The sequence below is a fragment of the Geotrypetes seraphini genome, chromosome 16 (genome assembly GCF_902459505.1).
Source record: "Geotrypetes seraphini chromosome 16, aGeoSer1.1, whole genome shotgun sequence".
Classification (NCBI taxonomy): Eukaryota; Metazoa; Chordata; class Amphibia; order Gymnophiona; family Dermophiidae; genus Geotrypetes; species Geotrypetes seraphini.
Window position 1 is genome coordinate 27,410,174 of NC_047099.1, and position 24,704 is coordinate 27,434,877.

The window sequence follows — 24,704 nt, forward strand, 5'->3', positions numbered from 1 at the left end:
AAAAAAAATAAAAATTATAGTAATAAGCAGGACTAGAAAGCAATGTTACTTACCGTAACAGTTGTTATCCAGGGACAGCAGGCAGCTATTCTCACTAGTGGGTGATGTCATCCGACAGAGCCCCGATACGGACATCTTGCAAGCATGTCTTGCTTGAAGAAACTCAGAAGTTTCGAGATGCCCGCACCGCGCATGCGCCAGTGCCTTCCCGCCCGATGTACCGGGCGTGTCTCCTCAGTTCAGGTAGCTAGCCTGAGAAGCCAACCCAGGGGAGGTGGGTGGGACGTGAGAATAGCTGCCTGCTGTCCCTGGATAACAACTGTTACGGTAAGTAACATTGCTTTATCCCAGGACAAGCAGGCAGGTATTCTCACTAGTGGGTGACCTCCAAGCTAACCCCAATGGGATGGTGGGAGAGTTGGCAACTTAAGAGAACAAATTTTGTAACACTGTTTGGCCAAACTGTCCATCCCGTCTGGAGAAAGTATCCAGACAATAATGAGAGGTGAATGTATGAACCGAGGACCAAGTGGCAGCCTTACAAATCTCCTCAATCGGTGTCGATCTGAGGAAGGCAACAGAGGCTGCCATTGCTCTGACCTTATGGGCTGTGACCTTACAGGGAAGGGATAATCCAGCCTGGGCATAGCAGGAAGAGATACAAGCCGCCATCCAGTTGGAGATGGTGCGCTTCGATACAGGTCGTCCCAACTTGTTTGGATCAAAGGAGACGAAAAGTTGAGGAGCAGTTCTGTGTGGCTTTGTGCGATCCAAGTAGAAAGCTAAAGCACGTTTACAGTCCAGAGTGTGTAAAGCAGATTCTCCAGGGTGAGAATGAGGCTTTGGAAAGAACACTGGAAGCACGATGGATTGGTTGATGTGAAATTCAGAGACCACTTTAGGCAAGAATTTTGGATGAGTACGAAGAACCACCTTGTCATGATAGAATACAGTGAACGGTGGATCCGCTACTAGGGCCTGAAGCTCACTGACCCGGCGAGCAGACGTGAGGGCCACCAGAAAAACCACCTTCCAGGTGAGATACTTAAGTGGAGCCTTGTTGAGAGGTTCAAACGGAGGCTTCATGAGATGAGACAGGACAACATTGAGATCCCAAACCACAGGAGGAGGTTTGATAGGAGGGTTGACATGAAAAAGACCTTTCATAAATCTGGAAACCACAGGATGAGCAGACAAAGGTTTCCCCTGTAGAGGCTGATGGAAAGCCGCAATAGCACTCAGGTGGACTCGTATAGAGGTAGACTTGAGACCAGACTGAGACAGGTGTAGAAGATAGTCCAATACAGAAGATAGGGAAGCTCGCTGAGGTTCCGTGGCATTGGAAATCCACCAGGAAGAAAATCTAGTCCATTTTTGGGAATAGCATTGTCGAGTAGCAGGCTTCCTGGAAGCCTCCAAGACCTCCCTCACTGCTTGAGAGAACTGGTGAGGAGTTATGTTGAAAGGAACCAAGCTGTCAGGTGGAGGGACTGCAGGTTGGGATGAAGTAGTGAACCTTGATGTTGAGTAAGTAGTGAAGGAAACAGTGGAAGAAGTACTGGCTCCCTGCTGCTCAGTTGAAGTAGAAGGGAGTACCAAGGTTGTCTGGGCCACCGAGGAGCAATCAGAATCATGGTGGCATGGTCTGATCTCAACTTGACCAGAGTCCTTTGAATGAGAGGAAATGGAGGAAACGCATATAGGAAGCGATTTCCCTAATCCAGTAGAAAGGCGTCTGCCCCGAGGCGATGAGGAGTGTAGATCCTGGAGCAAAACTGAGGCAGTTTGAAGTTGTGGGGAGCTGCAAAGAGGTCTATCTGAGGCGTTCCCCACTGAGCAAAGATCTGATGAAGGGGGTCGGAGTGGAGCGTCCATTCGTGAGGCTGGAGAAGACGACTTAACTTGTCTGCCAAGACGTTGTCTTTCCCCTGAATGTAGACAGCTTTGAGGAAGGTGTTGTGGCGAACCGCCCAATCCCAGACTCGAAGAGCTTCCTGGCAAAGAGGGGCCGAGCCCGTGCCCCCTTGTTTGTTGACATAATACATGGCGACCTGATTGTCTGTGCGAATAAGGACCACCATGTCGCGAAGCAGATGCTGAAAAGCTTGGAGAGCATTGAAGATGGCTCTGAGCTCCAGAAGATTGATTTGATGGAGTCGTTCCGCACTGGTTCAGAACCCCTGAGTGCGAAGACCATCCAGATGAGCCCCCCATGCATAGTTCGATGAATCGGTCGTGAGAACCTTCTGGTGGGGAGGAGAGTGAAACAGCAAACCTCTGGATAGATTCGAAGAGGTCATCCACCAGAGAAGAGACTGCCGTAGAGCAGGAGTGACTACAACGTGACGGGACAACGGGTCGGACACCTGAGTCCACTGAGATGCCAGGGTCCATTGAGGAATTCTGAGATGTAGTCTGGCAAAAGGCGTCACATGAACTGTAGATGTCATGTGGCCCAAGAGGGCCATCATGTGTCTCGCTGAGATGGATTGGCGAGAAGACACCGACTGGCAGAGTAGAAGGAGAGCATCCATGCGTTGAAGAGGAAGGAATGCTCGAAGTTGAATGGTATCCAGGACAGCCCCGATAAAGGGGAGAGACTGGGTGGGCTGAAGATGTGACTTGGGAAAGTTGATCTCGAAGCCCAAACTCTGCAGGAAACAAATTGTAGTCAAGGTCGCCGAAATGACCTCTGGAGCCGACGGTGCCTTGATGAGCCAGTCGTCGAAGTATGGAAACACCTGAAGACCCATGTTCCGGAGTGCAGCGGCCACCACCACCAGACACTTCGTGAAGACTCTGGGAGACGAGGAAAGGCCGAATGGAAGCACTCGATACTGTAGATGTAGATGTCCCACCCGAAATCTGAGGAACTTGCGGGAGGCCGGATGAATAGGGATGTGAGTGTAGGCCTCCTTGAGGTCCAAAGAGCATAACCAATCGTTCTGCTCGAGGAGGGGATAGAGAGAAGCAAGGGTCAGCATACGGAACCGCTCCTTGACCAAAAACTTGTTGAGGACTCGAAGGTCCAAAATGGGACGCAGATCGCCCGTCTTCTTCGGGACCAGGAAGTACCGGGAGTAAAACCCCCGGTTTTGCTGATCTAATGGAACCGGCTCGACGGCCCGAAGCCGAAGCAGAGCCTGAGCCTCCTGGAGGAGAAGAGCGGTCTGCGTCAAGTTGGAAGGATACTCTCTTGGCGGGTGGTCCGGGGGGACCCGTTGGAAATGAAGAGAGTATCCCTCTCTTACGATGGTAAGGACCCAAAGGTCCGTGGTGATTGTCTCCCATCGATGACAAAAATGATGGAGACGACCCCCAATGGGAAAAACGGGAGGAGACAGAACGAGGTCGGTTATGCTCCCTGGAAGAGAGTCAAAAAGGCTGAGTAGCCTTGGGTGCAGCCGGCATCTGAGGCTTCTGCTGAGGCTTCTGGGGAGGCTGTCTCTTCGCAGGCTGCCTCGCAGGAGGAGTCTGCCTCGGTTGATAACGCCGCTGGTAAATCAGAGGCGGCCTAGATGGACGAGACTGTTGAGGCTTGGGCTTAGGCCGCAGAATAGACTGGAAGGACTTCTCATGGTCCGAAAGCTTCTTAGTAACAGTCTCGATAGACTCATCGAACAGATCCGCCCCCGCACAAGGCACATTTGCAAGTCTGTCTTGGAGGTTCGGATCCATATCAATCGTACGAAGCCATGTCAGGCGACGCATGGCGACCGAACAGGCCGCAGCACGTGCCGAGAGCTCGAAGGCATCGTAGGATTGCATCAGCTGCAGGCGTAACTGGGAAAGGGTTGCCACCACCTCTTCAAACTCGAATCGAGCCTGAGCATCGATAAAAGGGATGAACTTGCGGAGCACCGGCAAGAAGAAGTCCAAATATGAAGAGAAGAAGAAATTGTAATTGAGCACTCGAGTCGCCATCATCGAGTTCTGGTAGATACGTCTACCAAATTTATCCATCGTCCTCCCTTCACGGCCCGGTGGTACTGAGGCGTAAACCTGGGAGGGATGAGATCGTTTGAGGGAGGACTCGACCAGAAGGGACTGATGAGATAGTTGTGCTCCCTCAAACCCTTTGTGGTGGACGATGCGGTATCAAGCATCCAACTTACTGGGAACTGCAGGGATGGAATATGGTGTCTCAAAACAACGCATGAAAGTCTGGTCAAGCAGTTTATGCAGAGGAAGCCGAAGCGTCTCCGCCGGAGGGTGAGGCAAATGCATGGTGTCCAGATACTCCTTAGAATATCGAGAACCAGTGTCCAAAGTTACATCCAAGTCATCCGCCATTTGTCGGAGGAAGGAGGAAAAGGACAGTTGGTCCGCCAGCGCCGGCCGGCGAGACGGACTAGAAGACGTGGAAGCCTCCGGGTCCAGAGAAAGCTGGGAGTGGCAAGGAGAATAGGAGGTAGATGGTTCCTCATACTCCGGTCCCTCAGGCGGGGATAAATCCGACGAGGAGTATCCCATACGCTGGATCTTCTTTTGTGGGGACACCTCCGAATGACGTGAGGAGTGTCGAGATGAGTGTCGAGATCGATGCCCCTCCCGGTGACGGGATGGGGAACGAGATCTTCTATGCATTGCACGATCCCCCGAAGCCTCCAAGGAATGAATGGGACTAGATGCAGTGGATCGCAGAGGTGGCAAGGATGCGGACTCACGCAGTGCCACCCAGGTCTGGTATGGAGTGCGGAAGAACTCTTCCTGCGATGCGGCATGCCCAGGACTCCGATTATCAGGGGCTGACAAAGTACTCTGATGTCGAGGAGGCGTGATGGGCTCCAAAGGCGGCATATCACTAAATGAAGCCCGCCTGGAGGCTCCCGCCGCCCTCCGTCGATCCTCCTCGTCGAGCAGAGAGATCGAACGACGAGGAGGAGGAGGAGGGGGAGGTCCGCCCCCGGGACCGGGAGGTCACCCTGAATGGAGGCGATAAGCCGGGGTCCCATGGACTGCATAAGCTCGACAAACTGAGCTTCCAGCAGGGATCGCAGCGAAGCCGATATGGAGGGATCCGCACCGAAAGGGGGTCCTCCAGCACGGTCTTCGCGCTCCTTTGTGGCCAAGTGCTTCTGCTTTCTAGCTTTAGGCACTTTGATGACCACCGGAGGGACAGTGGAAGGCGGTACCTGAGCCGAGGAGACGGGGACAGGCACCGGTGTCGAACTGGAGGCAGAAGTCGGAGTGAACGATGCTGGCTTCACAATGCCAGATGCAGGAGTTGTCGATGCAGGTTTCAAACGGACCGGCGAAACATCAGCAGACGTTGAAGCAGACGGCTCCTTGGCAGTCTCCATCTTAAACATCGACTCCCAGAGCAAGCAGCGCCGTTTGAACGAGCACGCAGTGAGCGTGGAACAAGGCCGGCACGATTTCGGAACGTGTTCTGGACCAAGACACTGAAGACAGCGTCGATGCGGGTCCGTCAACGAAATCGCACGCTGGCACTTGCTGCACTTTTTAAAACCGGTGATTGGCCGGGACATAGGCCGGAAAATCGTCGCCGCAAGGTCGAAGGCGCTAGGCCTAAGCCACGAGGCCGGCCCGGCCGAACCGCCGGAAGAAATAATTTTAACTTTTTTTTTTTTTTTTTTTAAGAAAATATAAAGTAAAATCGAAACAAATCAAATAAACAAAAAACGCGGTACAAAGAAGGCAAATTTACTGAAATTCAGTCAGCGCAGAATGAAGTGAAACTTCTCAGCTCCGCGGAAAGAAAAGAACTGAGGAGACACGCCCGGTACATCGGGCGGGAAGGCACTGGCGCATGCGCGGTGCGGGCATCTCGAAACTTCTGAGTTTCTTCAAGCAAGACATGCTTGCAAGATGTCCGTATCGGGGCTCTGTCGGATGACATCACCCACTAGTGAGAATACCTGCCTGCTTGTCCTGGGATAAATCGGAGCTATTGCTACACCCTGAATTTTGTGACTCTCATACCCACTCCTCTGGCACTCACCTGTGAAGCGGAATTGGTTGGGGAACATCTCAAACAGTCCATTGCTGTGCATAGCAAAGAGGATAGCAAAGTACATAGCCAGGCTGCCCCAGATAAAGAAATGATTAATGGCTGTCCAATAACCTGTGTCCAGCCCAATCTGCAAAGAGGAGAGGAGAAAGGTCACAGCTAATCTGGCACTGTTTATATGATATAATATACTAATTCTGAATTGTGAACTTGGCACACCTGCATGCTGACTACAATCACTAGTGAGGTTGCTACAGTGACAGCAAAAGACTGATAATCAGCCAGCTGAGTCCCATCATCCCGGGTGGCTTCTACAAAGACCCCATAGGGAATGACGAACATAAACACGGATGTGTAAATGCCCTGAGCAATGCAGATAAAGAACTCCTGCTTGTTAAATAGCAAGTTCAGCTGTCCCGGTTCATAGAGCTTTGGGTATTCAAGACTGCGTTGTTCTGTCACATCCTGAAAGAGAGGAAAAATGAGAGTTGAGAGCACACAAACTTAGGGAAAATGGTAGATAAAGACCATCCATACTAACTCTTAAACTCTACAATCCCTTCATCTCCCCTGGAGATCCTCTGTTCTTGTCTCATGCTTTCCTGAATTTAAATGCACGGAATGGCCTCCCAGTGGAGGTGATATAAATGAGAACTGTATCATCACCCTTTCCATAAAGAAATATTTTCTTAGTAGATAAAAAGCAGTACGATCCATTTAGTCTGCCCAAAATTGTACCTTTGCTTTGAGCAGGTTACTTCTATTTTTAATCTTCATATTTATTTCTAGTGCAAAAGGTATATGAGTCTTGAACCAGTGGGTTATTCATCTCTAATCGCAAGTTGTATAAAAGGCTTCATCTATATTATCCAGCTCCACCTCCTATATCTCCTCAGTTTTACCTTCTACTAACAAGTTGTCTGTCTGATCTGATCTGCTCTGATTTGGGCGGAGTTCTGGGCACTTCCGCCCGAGGAGATTTGTAGAGTGGCTAGGTGGTCCACCCTCCATACGTTCACAAAATTGGACAGAGCCAGTTTCTTTAACTTCCCAAAGTCTCAGTTAAGCACAGGTCAAACACAGCACCAGCTCTCAACACAAACCCTTGCTTTCCTTCAACAGAATTTTGTGGGTTGTGCTGGACTTGCCTCAAGGTTTTGGCTCTCCTTCTCTGAGGCACTGCTGCCAATCCCCATTGCTTCAGCAGTCTCTGGCTGTGTATCAGCCATATGTATTCATGCACTCTCAGTCTCTGCCTCTGCGTCTTTAGCCAAGCCCCTCACCTGTTTAAGGTATGTGTGCCATGAACCAAACTCCCAGGTTGGGGAAATGTGTTCTGGGCTCTATGGCTCCCATTCACACTGGGCTTTTCCTTCTTTGTGCTTTGAGTTTTCCCCTCCCCCACCTGTATTTTTGTAACTTAATACCGAGGGGAATACTATGCTTGTAAGGATAGTAGGCTGGATTAGAAGTGATGTGCTTTACATCTTCTCTGGCTGACTCAGCCCCAGGGTCTAGGTGCGCAGGAGCGCCTGGTGTAGTCAGTGGGTGACAAAGTGAATAATCCACTGGTTTAAGACTAATATGCCTTTCTACTAGAAAGAAGATTATTGAGGCAAGAATCTAATTTTCCCTTCAAGTTTCAAGTTTATTAATATATTTGATGAATCGCTTATTAGAATTACTAAGCGATGTTCAAAATCAAAATAGAGAATAATATAATGAAACAAACATTTTAACAATATACTTTCATAGAATACAAACATGAGTCGGGAGGGAAAGAGTAAAAGTTACAATTTTCAATTTATGGTAGAAAAAATGGAAAAAACAAGAGGGTAAGGGGTAGTTAAACCACAGCATGAATTAAAATCTCACTAAAAATTTAAATATTAAAAGCATCTTTAAATAGATAAGATTTTAAAAGTTTTTTGAAATTTGTGACGTCTTTTTCGTTTCTAATGTATTGTGGCAGGGCGTTCCACCATTGAGGTCCCATCACAGAGAACATGTCAGATCTTCTTGTTCCTATAATTTTCAGAGAGGGAACTGTAAGGAGATTTTGACCAGATGAACGGAGTGGGCGTTGAGTACTGTGTGGTATTAATAATCTAGATATAAACTGAGGTTCATTGAAGGCTAGAGTTTTAAAGATAAGCAACATTATTTTAAAAGTGATCCTATGACCAATTGGAAGCCAATGGGCGTCTATTAACAATGGTGAAACATGGTCGTATTTCCTAGCATTGTATATTAATTTAATAGCAGTCTCCTTTAACTGAAGTCTCCTTTTTTCTTTCTGAGTAATGTTAAGGAGAAGTGCGTTGCAGTAGTCGAGTTTTGCTATGATTAAAGAATGAATTAGTATCTTGATAGAATTAGAACTCAGAAATTTGGCGATTGACCGGATCAGACGTAGTTTAAAAAAGCAATTTTTAACAGTAAGAGAAATATGTTCGTGGTAAAGCAGTTTATCATCAATTATTACTCCAAGGATTTTAACAGAGGAAACTAGGTTAAGTGGAGTATTGTTGAGAATGAATGAATTTATCAGGGTTATATCTTTTTTCCAGGTAAATAACATTGATTTAGTCTTATTTATATTTAGTGCCAATTTGTTTGTATTAAGCCAGTTTTGTATTGTTTCCAGTTTGTGATTGATGGATGTAATATCGTTATTATTTTCTGGGTCCAAGGGGTGAATAAGTTGAATATCATCGGCATAAGAGAAAGGAGTGAAGCCTATGGACTGGCAGATGCTTAACAGTGGAGAGAGAAAGATATTAAATAGGAGAGGGGACAAAATAGATCCTTGAGGGATTCCGAAAGTAGAGGAGTAAGTTGTGGACATTTCGTTATTAAACCTGACAGAAGAAGTGCGATTAGCGAGATATGAGGTGAACCAAGAAAGAACTTTCTCAGTTATGCCTATTGATTCTAACCTTTGTAGAAGTAAGTCATGGTCTATAGTGTCAAAAGCAGCAGAGATATCTAATGAAAAAAGAATTGATATACCACAAATCGTAAAGTTAATCTAAGCGGATGGGGCTCTTGGAGTGACAGCATTGGAGAGCTGTATGTGGCTGAGCTGAGAACCCCGAGAGGACATCCAGTGAGCTGTGGAGTGAAAGCAGAAGGTGAAACTGGATTGAGCCCAGCAGTGTTCCAGAAGACTAAGCCAGCTATCTTTCCCAAAGGCCTAGAACAGACATGGACAACTCCGGTCCTTGAGGGACGGAATCCAATCGGGTTTCAGGATTTCCCCAATGATTATGCATTGAAAGCAGTGCATGCAAATAGATCTCATGCATATACATTGGGGAAATCCTGAAAACCTGATTTGATTCCGGCCCTCAAGGAACGGAGTTACCCATGTCTGGCCTAGATTCACCAGTCCGTCGGGTAAGAGTACCTAAGGGAGACTGGTGAAGGATACAAGGGATCGATAGTGTAGTTGGGAGGTGGAAGTTTGGGCTGACCTCTGTGGTGTGCAAAGAAAAGGGAAGCCGCACTTGGGTTTCTCTTCTTTTTCCCTTCCTTCACAGGTTCATGATAGACGCCCAGCAGCTGCTGTCAATATTGGCCTCGGAGTGGCAGAAACAGTCTGAGGACTTTAAAACGGTTTTGCGGAGCAACCAGGAGCTCTGATGTGCCAACTGCGATGTTATCAGATGCTAACATGAGGAACTGGTGCAGGCGATGGGTGACCAAATGCGGACCCTAGCAAAGTGGCTACAGGGAGCAATGACTAGTACAACCAATGAGATACAGTGGCATCAGGACCTCCGGTAGGACTGAACTTTTTATCCAATCTGAGATAAAGGACTCATAAACGATTCAAACACGCAATTCCATGACTGCGATCAAACATTTCACCATCTGAAACTGCCAGTGACAGTTAATGTAGCAATTCAGGGCAAAAAGATTTTTTCCATAAACAGGGTCACTGCTTTCAAATCGCTAAGTTCAAATAAGTGGAGTTGCAGCCCGTACTTTAATTATTAATTTTACCTACACGGTCGCTTACCTGGTCAAACACTCCCATTGCAAGGACAGGTAGCGATGTATACACAATGTTATAGAGCGTGATGAAGTACTGATCATAGACAGTCTGCAAAAAGAAGAGCCAGTGCAACATTTAACACCTGAGTGCTGTCCATTTTTTCTACAACTTAACAATGTCCTTAAAATACAAGTATACTACACTTAGCAATAATCTCTCTCTCAGTACAGAAACTGACACTAGCTCCCCCCCTCCTCCCAGTGTCAGCACACACAAATGAGGAACCATGAAAAGTATCACTAAAACATAGCAAGAGAAGATACTTCAACAAGGCACTAGCGGCGGGGAGCCCTGGACGCCGGCACCCGCTGCCGATGAGGCTCCTCCACCACATTGGCCCATACACCGCTTACACAGGCCGTCCGCGAGTGCTTCGCGTCTGGAGCAAACTGAGCACTTTTTCCCTTGTAAAGTGCTCATTGCTTCATACGCGACCTAGCTAAGCAAAAGTGCCGGTTAGTTGAAATATACAGTAAAATACGGCAAATTTATAGGGAAAGGAACCCTTCAGACCGGCACTACCTCATGAATTTTTTTTCCACAGAACCGACTCCACTTGGTTCTCAAAGCAGTATGCCTCACCTGAACTAGGGACAAGGCTAACTGCTGAGGCACCTCTATAAAAATGTTGGGGAGGTGGAGGAAAAGGGGCGGGAGGGACCCAGCATGAGACCCACCGGGTGTGAACTCCCCGAGGTCGGATGGACCCCAAAACAGGGCCCACCCAAGTTCAATCCGGCACAAAAACAGGGACTAAGATCCCTAAACAAATTCCAACAGCCCTACTAAGGGAGATTGGTACAGCTCAGTCAAACCTGCTGGAATAGGGAGAGACACCTATTATGTACTATTTCAGAGTTTTGTTTCAGTCTCCACCTGCTGGTCATGATGAGATATAACCCACTTGTAAGATTTCTATGCTGGTCTGGAGAGTTGCTAAAGAAAAAGTATTTTCTAATCTCCTGCATTTCTTTAATCTGTGTGGCGCAGTGGTTAAAGCTACAGCCTCAGCACCCTGGGGTTGTGGGTTCAAACCCATGCTGCTCCTTGTGACGCTGGGCAAGTCACTTAATCCCCCCCAATATCCCAGGTACATTAGATAGATTGTGAGTCCGCCGGGACAGACAGGGAAAAATTCTTGAGTACCTGAATAAACTCATGTAAACCTTTCTGAGCTCTCCTGGGAGAACGGTATAGAAAATTGAATAAATAAACAAAGATGACTCACCTGGGCAGAAAATCCACAGAAGAAGCCAAACCAGAAGTGAACCATGGTGAAAGCAAAGTTCTTGTAGAAGAAATAACAGAGGAACTTGCACATTCGTAAATAGGACCAACGACCATGCACCAAGAGCAATCGCTGCAGAAACTTGAACTGGGAGAAGGAGTAATCAGAGGCCAGTACAGCCTGAATCCCCTCCTGACCACTGATTCCAACTCCAATGTGGGCAGCTGCACAGTAAAAAGAAGGCAGTGCTAAAGAAGGCAATGGCTCTTCACTGTTCCACATCCCAACCATAACCCCACAAAACTCCACTGTACTCTCCACTGCCTCAGGTGCAAACTTAGGCCCTCATTTAAAGTGTGTGTTCGTGTGATTTCATAAAATGTTAAATTTAATTAAATTTGGGTACTCAATGTTCATTTAACAAGAAGAATAAGTTAAGGCAGATTGCTTAACAACCAACTAATATACAAATAGCTAGTAATGTTGGGTCTCCAGTGACAGAACATTCTGCTTTGTTAGTGAAGTTTGTATGTATAATGATTGTTATATTATGTATATATTTCTTGTAATCCGTCTTGGACAAAGGTGGACTAGAAATAATAAATTAAACTAAAAAATGAAGAATCATATGAAATAAATGATACATAAACCCAGATACAAGCAGCAATCATTATTTACTCCTTATGCACATGGATCAAAGTGCATTAACTTAATGCTTGCTGCTTAATGAGGCCTTAAGTCATTAAGTCCTTTCGGATGTGCACCTACCAACTGTGCCTAGATTGATAACTCGCCTTGAGCTTCGATTTGGAGAAGCAAGTAATTAGATCCAGTTCCAGAAGCTGTGACTAATAGCACATTCTGCACTCCATACCCACAGCATTTTCCCTTCTCTTCCCTGGTCTTCCTCATCAGCTGCTTACTTTTGATCATGCTGACATCATTGGCTCCATCACCAATGGCCAAGGTCACAGCCTTCTTGTACTTCTTAACCAGCTCCACCACCTGCGCCTTTTGCATTGGAGTCACCCGGCAGCAGATTACAGCCTTACAGGCACAGGCAGTCTCCAGAAACTCCTTCTCCATGTCCGCTTCCAGTGCATGAGCCTAGGAAAAGTAAAAGAAAGGGATAAAGCTGCAATGTCGGCATGCCCAGTAGATTGGCAGGGGAGCTGAAGAGGACCTGCAAGGTCAGAGCATATAAAATAGTTTGGAAGGATCTCCGTAGAATTCAGGGTAATGCTGCCATCACTTGAAAATGATGTCAGCAGAGATAGCCCATTGTGAAAATTTCTCCCAGCTCAAAGAATCAAAACTTGACATCTCTGAGCAAGCACAGGAGTTTCTACCCTGTCTTGCTCTTCCCAGTCTATAACAAAGCTAAACATAAATAAACTTCAGAGTTATTTTTAAATAAATGTGAGGATGGTGGGTGGGATAAGAGTTGTTGAAAATAACTTTTATATAGACAGCCCTTTACAGACGGAAAAGCAAATAGATTGTGAATACACTGTAAACGTCTTGAATTAGTGAACAGAAAATGATCCAAAAGGTAATTGTGTGCAAGACCATGTAAGACCTTATAACATATACAGCCAAATTTGAAAATTACTCTAGCCTCAACTGGGAGCCAATGTAATTTATGATAATATGAAGAAATGTGATTTGATTTTTTTAAATAAAAAAATCAATCAAAGTAAGAGGCCCCTTACAATTTTTAAGAATTGGGGTGATTATAATATGATCATGGTCTAGTAGAAACAGACCTAATTGCAACATAAATTGTAACTATTTAAAAAGTTATCCTTGGAATTGATGAACCTACTTGTAACAGTTTAGGTCAGACATGTCAAACTCTGGCTCGCGGTGTCATACAATTTGGCCCGCCAGACAATTAAACATTTGTAATTAAGCTGGCCTGCCGAGAGGACAAGGCAGCTGGGAGGACTAGGCGGACCCAAACTGTGCCAGAAGCCAGGAGAGTACAGGCGACCGCAAGCGGCAGTAGAGAGCGTCGGGAGCACAGCGTAGCAGTGTGGCAGCCAAGACTTGCCCACTGAAAAGCATCAGCTGTAGATTCACGCGCCAAGTTTGAGGCGCATGAATCTACAGCTGGTGCCTTCCGGCGGGCAAGTCTTGCGGCCGCCACACTGTGCTCCCGAAGCTCTCTACTGCTGCTCATGCTCCCAGTCTCCTCTCTCCCAACCTTCCCCATTATGGTCCAGCAATTCTTTGTCCCCTCTCCCTTTCCTTCCACCCCTATAGTGCAGCAGCATCCTATCCCCCCCTCCTCTCTCTCCCTTCCCCAGCCCCACAAAGATTGCAGCTTCAATGTTCAGCAGGACAGTGGCTCAGAGAGGACAGCCTACTTGGGAATGTCAGCCTGCTCCAGGAGACACAGCTACAGAAATCCCAATGCTGTGTGCCTTCCCAGATTGTGTAAGCAGCAAACTGCAGACCAGAAATAAAAGCCTGCTAAGTGTGTTGTACCGCCTATATAACCCATAAAGGAGTATGGAGACAAAAAAAGGAAAGATGCCAGACCTCTGGGGTAGGGAAGGGAAACGGAAGGAGAGGACAGAGATGGAAGATGGATGGTTAGCATGGAGAAATAAGGAAATGACAAATGGGCAGGAGACCCTGGCAAGCGAGTTATCAGAAGACAACCAGAGCCTGGGACCAACAAAAGGTAGAAAAAAATATTTTATTTTCTATTTTGTGATTACAATATGTCAGATTTGAAATGTGTATCCTGCCAGAGCTGGTGTTAAGACAGCGAGCGTGAACTAGAACCTAAGAGAGAGAGGAAAAGTCTTTTTTATTTATTTTGTTTACACCACAGAGCCGGTGTGGGGTTGAAGATATTGTCACCCTATACTTCTACTAAGACTAAGCCTTAGCCACTTAGAGGTCAATCTATTAAGGTGCACCTTTAGCGCACGCTAAATCGGTTAGCGTACCTTAATAAAAGGACCCCTAAGTATCTTAATTAAAAATTCGGCCCACGACTTAGCCTTTTTTTCAGATTTCGGCCCTTTATGTGATTGAGTTTGACACTCCTGGTTTAGGTGGACAAGAACCAAAATAACAATAGGAGTGAACATATCTTGCATATAACTTTTAAAAAATTTAAAAAGCAGTCAAGAGATTTAAATTAGCATAATAAAAATCTATAAAAGACTGGAGAATATTTCCATGTAACTGGGAATCTATCTGGCATATTTACCTCAAATTATTTACCTCTGAGTGAAAAAAATTGCATTAAGGCTTCTGAGGCAGAACATTCTTGAGATGTATATTTATAATTATCCACATCTATCAATTTACTAACTAAATTAAACAATTTCTTCGTATCTACCTGAGTTTCCTATAAATAAAGAATTTAATTTTCTCTCCACTGCACCTTTATACTTTCAATCCTAACCTGCTCCTGCACACTCTCTGCCAAAAGCTTACTCACTAAGGCAAACAGGAGGGAAGAGAGAGGACAACCCTGCTGAGTTCCTCTATATAACTCTAAAATCTGAGAAGAGCTCCCATTAATTTTAATACAAGCAAGTGGGGCCATATATATACAACACTTAAATCCAGCTCTTTAACCAGGGTCCTTGTCCCAAGTTTATTAAGCGGGTTTTACATTCAGGTACTCAACCATTTTTTTCAGTCCTGTCCTATCCAAGACTTTACACAAAGGGTCAGAAAACCCACTCACAGCCTTTCTCTGCATCTATGGAGAGCAAAAGCAAATCTTCCTTTTATTGCTTGGTCTTCTCCATTAAAATAAGAATCCTCCTCAAGTTGTCCCCCATCTGCCTCCTCTGCAGGAACTTGGACTGATCTGGATATGCCGACCTAAGAAGCCAGTATCCACTCCCAACAAAAAAAAGTGGACAATATGACCCACAAAGAGTGAGATCCTTCCCTTCCTTAGATAGAACTGTGATTCCTGCCAACCTCATAAAATAGGGGAGAAAGCATCACCTTTTTCCAACAAATTAAACTCCTCCAACATAGGTGGAATCAACAAGTCTTGGAACAACTTATAAAACTTAACAGTAAGCCAATCCAACCCCAGCAATTTTCCTAACTTCTTAGTTCTGAGGGCCTACCAAATGTCAATAGCAGTAATAGGCCTGTCAATCCTCCACAGCCTTAAGGTGACCATACGTCCCGTTTTCGGACCGACCGTCCCGTTGTCCCGACCCACAGTTTTACAGTGAAGGACATGCTCGGCCCAGCGAAAACACGCCCGAGCCACCAGCCCGCCACACATCGCCGCTTGGACCGCCAGAGCTGTCACAACAAAACTCTGTTTAAGGAGGGACTCCAACTTACGCTCCTCCGGGTCCTTCCAGGCTGCACCGCCCACAACAGGCACGATATGCCTTTTAGAGATGGCCGAGACCACTGTGTCCACTACAGGTGACTTCAGAGTGTCCCTATTCCCTTCAGGAATGGGATACAGGCGGGCCATGGAGCGCGCAAAACAAAAGGGAGCTTCCGGCACCTGTGCGAGCATAAAGCAATGTTACTTACCGTAACAGTTGTTATCCAGGGACAGCAGGCAGCTATTCTCACTAGTGGGTGATGTCATCCGACAGAGCCCCGATACGGACATCTTGCAAGCATGTCTTGCTTGAAGAAACTCAGAAGTTTCGAGATGCCCGCACCGCGCATGCGCCAGTGCCTTCCCGCCCGATGTACCGGGCGCGTCTCCTCAGTTCAGGTAGCTAGCCTGAGAAGCCAACCCAGGGAAGGTGGGTGGGACGTGAGAATAGCTGCCTGCTGTCCCTGGATAACAACTGTTACGGTAAGTAACATTGCTTTATCCCAGGACAAGCAGGCAGGTATTCTCACTAGTGGGTGACCTCCAAGCTAACCCCAATGGGATGGTGGGAGAGTTGGCAACTTAAGAGAACAAATTTTGTAACACTGTTTGGCCAAACTGTCCATCCCGTCTGGAGAAAGTATCCAGACAATAATGAGAGGTGAATGTATGAACCGAGGACCAAGTGGCAGCCTTACAAATCTCCTCAATCGGTGTCGATCTGAGGAAGGCTACAGAGGCTGCCATTGCTCTGACCTTATGGGCTGTGACCTTACAGGGAAGGGATAATCCAGCCTGGGCATAGCAGGAAGAGATACAAGCCGCCATCCAGTTGGAGATGGTGCGCTTCGATACCGGTCGTCCCAACTTGTTTGGATCAAAGGAGACGAAAAGTTGAGGAGCAGTTCTGTGTGGCTTTGTGCGATCCAAGTAGAAAGCTAGAGCACGTTTACAGTCCAGAGTGTGCAAAGCAGATTCCCCAGGATGAGAATGAGGCTTTGGAAAGAACACCGGAAGCACGATGGATTGGTTGATGTGAAATTCAGAGACCACTTTAGGTAAGAATTTTGGATGAGTACGGAGAACCACCTTGTCATGATGGAATACAGTGAACGGTGGATCCGCCACTAGGGCCTGAAGCTCACTGACTCGACGAGCTGACGTGAGGGCCACTAGAAAAACCACCTTCCAGGTGAGATACTTGAGTGGAGCCGTGTTGAGAGGTTCAAACGGAGGCTTCATAAGATGAGAGAGGACAACATTGAGATCCCAAACCACAGGAGGAGGTTTGAGAGGAGGGTTGACCTGAAAAAGTCCTTTCATAAATTTGGAAACCACAGGATGAGCAGACAAAGGTTTCCCTTGTAGAGGCTGATGGAAAGCCGCAATAGCACTCAGGTGGACTCGTATAGAGGTAGACTTGAGGCCAGACTGGGACAGGTGTAGAAGATAATCCAATACAGAAGATAGGGAAGCTCGCTGAGGTTCCGTGGCATTGGAAATACACCAGGAAGAGAATCTAGTCCATTTTTGGGAATAGCATTGTCGAGTAGCAGGCTTCCTGGAAGCCTCCAAGACCTCCCTCACTGCTTGAGAGAACTGGTGAGGAGTTATGTTGAAAGGAACCAAGCTGTCAGGTGGAGGGACTGCAGATTGGGATGAAGTAGTGAACCTTGATGTTGAGTGAGTAGTGAAGGAAACACTGGAAGAAGTACTGGCTCCCTGCTGCTGAGTTGAAGTAGAAGGGAGAACCAAGGTTGTCTGGGCCACCGAGGAGCAATCAGAATCATGGTGGCATGGTCTAATCTCAATTTGACTAGAGTCTTTTGAATGAGAGGAAAAGGAGGAAACGCATATAGGAAACGTTTGCTCCAATCCAGCAGAAAAGCATCTGCCTCCAGGCGATGAGGAGTGTAGATCCTGGAGCAAAATTGAGGCAGCTTGAAGTTGTGGGGGGCTGCAAAGAGGTCGATCTGAGGTGTCCCCCACTGAGCAAAAATCTGATGAAGGGGGTCGGAGTGGAGCGTCCATTCGTGAGGCTGAAGTAGACGACTCAATTTGTCCGCCAAGACGTTGTCCTTCCCCTGAATGTAGACTGCTCTGAGGAAGGTGTTGTGGCGAACCGCCCAATCCCAGACTCGAAGAGCTTCCTGACAAAGAGGGGCCGAGCCCGTGCCCCCTTGTTTGTTGACATAATACATGGCGACCTGATTGTCTGTGCGAATAAGGACCACCATGTCGTGAAGCAGATGTTGAAAAGCTTGGAGGGCATTGAAGATGGCCCTGAGCTCCAGAAGATTGATTTGATGGAGTCGTTCCGCACTGGTCCAGAACCCTTGAGTGCGAAGACCATCCAGATGGGCCCCCCATGCATAGTTCGATGAATCGGTCGTTAGAACTTTCTGATGGGGAGGAGAATGAAACAGCAAACCTCTGGATAGATTCGAAGAGGTCATCCACCAGAGAAGAGACTGCCGTAGAGCAGGAGTGACCACAATGTGACGAGATAACGGGTCGGACACCTGAGTCCACTGAGATGCCAGAGTCCATTGAGGGATCCTGAGATGTAGTCTGGCAAAAGGCGTCACATGAACTGTAGATGCCATGTGGCCTAAAAGGACCATCATGTGCCTCGCTGAGATGGATTGGCGAGAAGACACTGACTGGCAGAGTAGAAGGAGAGCATGTAAGCGTGGAGGAGGAAGGAATGCTCGAAGTTGAATGGTATCCAGGACAGCCCCTATGAAGGGGAGAGACTGGGTGGGCTGAAGATGAGACTTTGGAAAGTTGATCTCGAAGCCCAAGCTCTGCAGAAAACAAATGGTGGTCAAGGTCGCCGAAATGACCTTGGGAGCGGACGGGGCCTTGATGAGCCAGTCGTCGAGGTAAGGGAACACCTGGAGACCCATGTTCCGGAGTGCAGCGGCCACCACTACCAGACACTTCGTGAAGACTCTGGGCGACGAAGATAGGCCGAAGGGAAGCACTCGATACTGCAGATGCAGATGTCCCACCCGGAATCTGAGGAACTTGCGGGAGGCCGGATGAATCGGGATGTGAGTGTAGGCCTCCTTGAGATCCAGAGAGCATAACCAATCGTTCTGCTCGATGAGGGGATAAAGAGAGGCAAGGGTCAGCATGCGGAACCGTTCCCTGACCAAAAACTTGTTGAGGACCCGAAGGTCCAAAATGGGACGCAGATCGCCCGTCTTCTTCGGGACCAGGAAGTACCGGGAGTAAAACCCCTGGTTTTGTTGATCCACCGGTACCGGCTCGACGGCCCGAAGACGGAGCAAAGCCTGAGCTTCCTGGAGAAGAAGAGCGGTCTGTGTGGAGTTGGAAGGATACTCTCTTGGAGGATGGTCCGGGGGGACCCGTTGGAAATGAAGAGAGTATCCCTCTCTTACGATGGAGAGGACCCAGAGGTCCGTGGTGATCGCCTCCCATCGATGACAAAAATGATGGAGACGACCCCCTATGGGAAAAAATAGGGTAGGCAGAACGAGATCGGTTATGCTCCCTGGAGGAGAGTCAAAAAGGCTGAGTAGCCTTGGGAGCAGCCGGCATCTGAGGCTTTTGCTGAGTCTTCTGAGGCGGCTGTCGCTTTGCAGGCTGTCTCGCAGGAGGGGCCTGCCTCGGTTGATAACGCCTTTGGTAGATTATAGGCGGTCTAGAAGGACGAGACTGTTGTGGTTTAGGCTTAGGCCTCATGATAGACTGGAAAGATTTTTCGTGGTCTGACAGTTTTTTAGTAACAGTCTCGACAGACTCATCGAACAGATCCGCTCCCGCACAAGGCACATTTGCAAGTCTGTCTTGGAGATTCGGATCCATATCAATGGTGCGAAGCCAAGCCAGTCGACGCATGGCGACCGAGCAGGCCGCAGCACGAGCCGAGAGCTCGAAAGCATCATAGGAGGATTGCATCAATTGGAGGCGCAACTGGGACAGGGTCGCCACCACCTCCTCAAACTCAAACCGAGCCTCAGCATCGATGAAAGGTGTGAACTTGCGGAGGACCGGCAAGAAAAAATCCAAATAGGACGAGAAGAAAAAATTGTAATTGAGCACTCGAGTCGCCATCATTGAATTCTGATAGATACGTCTACCAAACTTATCCATCGTTCTCCCCTCCCTGCCAGGAGGCACGGAAGCGTAGACTTGGGAGGGGTGCGAACGTTTAAGGGAAGACTCGACTAGGAGGGACTGATGAGAGAGTTGAGCTCCCTCAAACCCCTTGTGGTGCACGATGCGGTATCGAGCATCCAACTTGCTAGGCACCGCAGGTATGGAATACGGTGTCTCCAAACACCGCATGAGAGTCTGGTCAAGTAACTTATGCAGGGGAAGCCGAAGTGTCTCCGCCGGAGGATGAGGTAAATGCATGGTGTCCAGATACTCCTTAGAGTACTTCGACCCAGTATCTAAGGTCACATCTAAGTCATCCGCCATCTGTCTGAGAAAGGATGAAAAGGAAAGTTGGTCCGCCAAGGCCGGCCGGCGAGACGGACTAGAAGACGTGGAAGCCTCCGGTTCCAGGGAGAGCTGAGAGCGGCATGGAGAGTATGAGGTAGATGGTTCTTCATACTCCGGTCCCTCTGGCTGGGATAAATCTGAGGATGAGTATCCCATACGCTGCATTTTCTTCTGTGGAGACACCTCCGAATGACGCGAGGAGTGTCTAGAAGAATGTCGAGATCGATGCCCCTCCCGATGCCGGGATGGGGAACGTGATCTTCGATGCATCGATCGATCCCTTGAAGCCTCGAAGGAATGGATTGGACTCGATGCAGTGGAGCGCATGGGAGGCAACGATGCCGACTCACGCAGTGCCACCCAAGTCTGGTATGGAGTGCGAAAGAACTCCTCCTGCGATGCAGTATGCCCAGGACTCCGATTATCAGGGGCCGATGTAGTACCCTGGTGACGTGGAGGTGTAATGGGCTCTAAAGGCGGCATGTCAGAAAGGGAAGCCCGCCTAGTGGGTTCCGCCACCCTCCGCCGCTCCCCCTCGTCGAGCAGAGAAATCGAACGACGAGGAGGAGGAGGAGGGGGCGGACCGCTCTCCGGGACCGGGACCGTAGTATCGCCCTGAATATTAGCGATAAGCCTCGGTCCCATCGTCCGCATGAGCTCAACAAATTGAGCTTCGAGCAGGGATTTAAGCGATGCCGATATGGAGGGATCCGCACCGAAAGGGGGTCCTCCTGCACGGTCATCGCGTTCCTTCGTGGTCGAGTGCTTCTGCTTGGTAGCTTTGGGCACTTTTATGACCACGGGAGGAACAGTGGAAGGCGGTACCTGAACCGAGGAGACGGGAGCAGGAACCGATGCTGAACTCGATGCAGAAGCCGGTGTGAACGATGCTGGCTTCACGATGCTCGATGCATGAGTCGCAGATGCAGGCTTCGAACAGACCGGTGAAACATCAGTCGAAGTCGAAGCAGATGGCTCCTTAGAAGACTCCATCTTAAACATGGACTCCCAAAGTAAGCAGCGCCGTTTAAAAGAGCGCGCTGTAAGCGTGGAACAAGGCCGGCACGATTTCGGAACGTGTTCTGGACCAAGACACTGAAGACAGCGCCGGTGTGGGTCCGTCAACGAAATCGCACGCTGGCACTTGCTGCACTTTTTAAAACCGGTGATAGGCCGGGACATAGGCCGGAAAAGTGACGTTGCTAGGTCGAAGGAGCTAGGTCGCAGCCACGAGGCCGGCCCGGCCGAACCGCCGGACGAAATAATTGTAACTTTTTTTTTTTTTTTTTTAAATAGAAATAAAAGTTCAAAGAAAGTAAGTAAAACAATAAAACGCGGGGAAAGAAGGCAAAATACTGAAATTTCAGTCAGCGCAGAATTGAAGAGAACTTCTCAGCTCCGCGGAAAGAAAAGAACTGAGGAGACGCGCCCGGTACATCGGGCGGGAAGGCACTGGCGCATGCGCGGTGCGGGCATCTCGAAACTTCTGAGTTTCTTCAAGCAAGACATGCTTGCAAGATGTCCGTATCGGGGCTCTGTCGGATGACATCACCCACTAGTGAGAATACCTGCCTGCTTGTCCTGGGATAATATCCTGAATTCCTGATGCCATAGGAAAAGAGCGGGAAACAGAGCGGACCCCCTTAAGTAAGGGGTCCACCGTACACGGGGGCTCTGACACGGTGTCCTCAAAGTGCAAAACTGAGGAGACCTGAAGAATAAACTCATGAAGCTCTTCCCGCTGATAAATGCACACCACAGATGCATCTTCGCCAGCTGGGGGGTGCTCGAATCCCTCGCTGGCAGAATCCAGCCCCCCAAGAGGATTCTGGAAATTTCCTCAAGGGTCCAGGTCCTCATCAATAACATCTTGCTCCTCAGGGCAAAAATCCTCATCCCAAGAGACCCTCGGGCGTTTGGATGAGAGAGGAGTAGAGGGGGGCAAAACCGCAGCTGTGTGGGGACACACCAGGGAAGATGTCAAGGGCAAACCTCCGGAGTGGACACAGAACCTCCAGCCACCAGCATATAAGCTTTACAAAGTGCTAACATAAATTCAGGGGGAAAACCCCCCAGCGGCCCCAAGGGACTCCCTGCCCCAGCAGAGTACCTTGCGTCTGGAGCACGATGAGCATTTTTCACTTTAAAAGTGCTCATTGTGCTGAAAACCGCCCTAGCTGAAAGAAAAGTGCCGGTTAAATGAGAAAATAATGAGCCCTTTAGACCGGCACACTTCAGGATTTTGAATTTTTAGGTTTTTTTTTCTTTTACAGAACAGACTCCATGGCTCTCATAGCTGGAGGGCTGACCAACCAGGGGGCCAGGCCACCGGCTGAGGCACCTCTACAAAAATATGGGGAGGTGGAGGAAGGTACCCTGCCGAGTTTAATACCCCCGAGGTTGGACGGATCCCTAAACAGGACCCATCCAAGCTCTATCCGGCACAAAAGGGGAACCTGGGAGCCCAAAACAAAATTCCAACAGTACTAAGAGGGGAGTCAAATTAGTCTTACCACCTGCTTTAATGGAGACAGAAGAAGACTGAATCGCTAAGCAGATTATAGCCTGATATACAACTTTGTGCTCAGTCTCCACCTGCTGGTAACAGTGAGGCATAAAACCATTCATAGGTCTATACCAGTCTACCAAGCGATACAGAAATAAGAATAGCCTTACTGGGTCAGACCAATGGTCCATCAAGCCCAGTAGCCCTTCCTCACGGTGGCCAATCCAGGTCACTAGTACCTGGCCAAAACTCAAAGAGTAGCAACATTTCATTCTACCGATCCAGGGCAAGCAGTGGCTTCTCTCATGTCTTTTGCAGTAACAGACTATGGACTTTCCTCCAGAAAATTGTCCAAACCTTTCTTAAACCAGCTACGCTATGTGCTCTTACCATAACCTCTGAGTGAAAAAAATTTCCTCCTATTGGTTTTAAAAGTATTTCCCTGTAACTTCACCAAATGCCCCCTAGTTTTTGTAATTTTTGACAGAGTGAAAAATCGATCCACTTGTACCCGATCTACTCCACTCAGGATTTTGTAAATTTCAATCATATCTCCCCTCAGCCGTCTCCTTTCCAAGCTGAAGAGCTCTAACCGTTTTAGCCTTTCCTCATACGAGAGGAGTTCCATCCCCTTTATCATCTTGGTTGCTCTTTGAACCTTTTCTAGCGCCCTCTATCTTTCTTGAGATAAAGAGACCAGAATTGAACGCAATGCTCCAGATGAGGTTGCACCATGGAGAAATACAGGGGCATTATAACATTCTTAGTCTTGTTAACCATCCCTTTTTAAATAATTCCTAGCATCCTGTTTGCTTTTTTGATCGCCACCACACATTGGGTGGAAGGTTTCATCGTATTGTCTATGATGACACCCAGATCCTGTCACGCTGGATTTAGATATATTTAGATATATAATCTATGATTATGCACCTAAAGCCAATGAGGTTTGTCGGGTTAATTTTTCCCATTACTTTACCTCTTCTGAGACTTGTAAGATCCATACTGAATGAATGATTGATAATACAGTGAACAAGAGTATTTTTTGAAAGAAGCTATGAAACCTATCATAAATTAATTGCAATTTTCCAGACCATTGGATAATTTTGTCTGCTGGGTTTAAAAGAATTGTATTACCCACATTCAATAGGATTTATGATAGTATTAAAGCAGCTTGTCATAATGTTAGTGAAATGTGTTGCATAGTGTTTTTGAGGCTTTTTCTCCACTGTTGTTGAAAATACCACATACTCCTCAGTGTTCTCCCACTTTTAGCATAGTAACTTTCAGAATAATTTTGTAACAGACATTTAAATACCACCAAGTTATAAATGCACAACAGGCAGGCCTTTTTCAATGGCACAAAGATCTGGAACATAGGGTCATACAAGAGGGTGCAAGGATGTATGCTTAGGAGTAATTTAAGGAAACATTTCTTTACAGAAAGAGTGATGGAAGCATGAAACAGCCTCCTAGTACAGTTAAGGACAAAAGCAGACGTCAAGAAACAATGGACCAGCAGAGAGGGGAGTAGGAACTATAAAGCTTTTAAAGGAACTAAACGCAAAAAGATGTATGACAACTTACTAGCAACACATGCAGCTAAATTGGATCCCACCATCACCAACCTACTGACAGCTTCAACTGACCTCAAGGCTTTCCGCAAAGAAATCAAGACCCTACTATTCAAGAAATTCACCCAAACGTCCTAATCCCTCCCTTTTCCCCTCTTACCCCCTCTTAGAATCATCTCATCAAAATTGCTTTAGACCTTACTGTCAGCCTAGAGGCTTATGGGAAATTATATCAATCTGACCCTGGCATGGGAAGGCAGATAGACCCTTAGTGCAGGGAAACTGTTTTAAGTTTCCCTGATTGAATCATGACTAGCTAAAAGGTGTTAATGTCTGATTAAGAGGGTGCTTAGGTCCAAGTGCACAGATCAAGAAACAAAGAAGCCAGAGACCTAATCCCATCACCATGCTTGCAGGTATTACACCCTCCTTTGTCAATTAAATTAACCATTGTTTCAAACAGTTTGCAAGTTCTAAACAGAAAGATACTGGGAGATACAATATTTTCTCTAGTCAGAATAAGATTCCAAGGTATAAAAGCCTGCTCTCTGCTCTATCAATA

At 47.5% G+C, this 24,704-nt stretch overlaps 1 protein-coding gene across 2 annotated transcripts in view; it reads right to left on the reverse strand.

Moving 5' to 3' along the window:
• ATP8B2 (ATPase phospholipid transporting 8B2) overlaps positions 1–24,704 on the reverse strand; it is a 107,927-nt gene that overhangs the window by 6,325 nt on the left and 76,898 nt on the right. For both annotated transcript variants that reach the window (XM_033923723.1, XM_033923724.1), the window contains exons 22-26: positions 12,186–12,369; positions 11,263–11,486; positions 9,999–10,082; positions 6,194–6,439; positions 5,966–6,104 (exon numbers count right to left, since the gene is read on the reverse strand). In XM_033923723.1, coding sequence (XP_033779614.1) covers positions 5,966–6,104; positions 6,194–6,439; positions 9,999–10,082; positions 11,263–11,486; positions 12,186–12,369 — 877 coding nt within the window. The remainder of the gene's footprint in view (positions 1–5,965; positions 6,105–6,193; positions 6,440–9,998; positions 10,083–11,262; positions 11,487–12,185; positions 12,370–24,704) is intronic.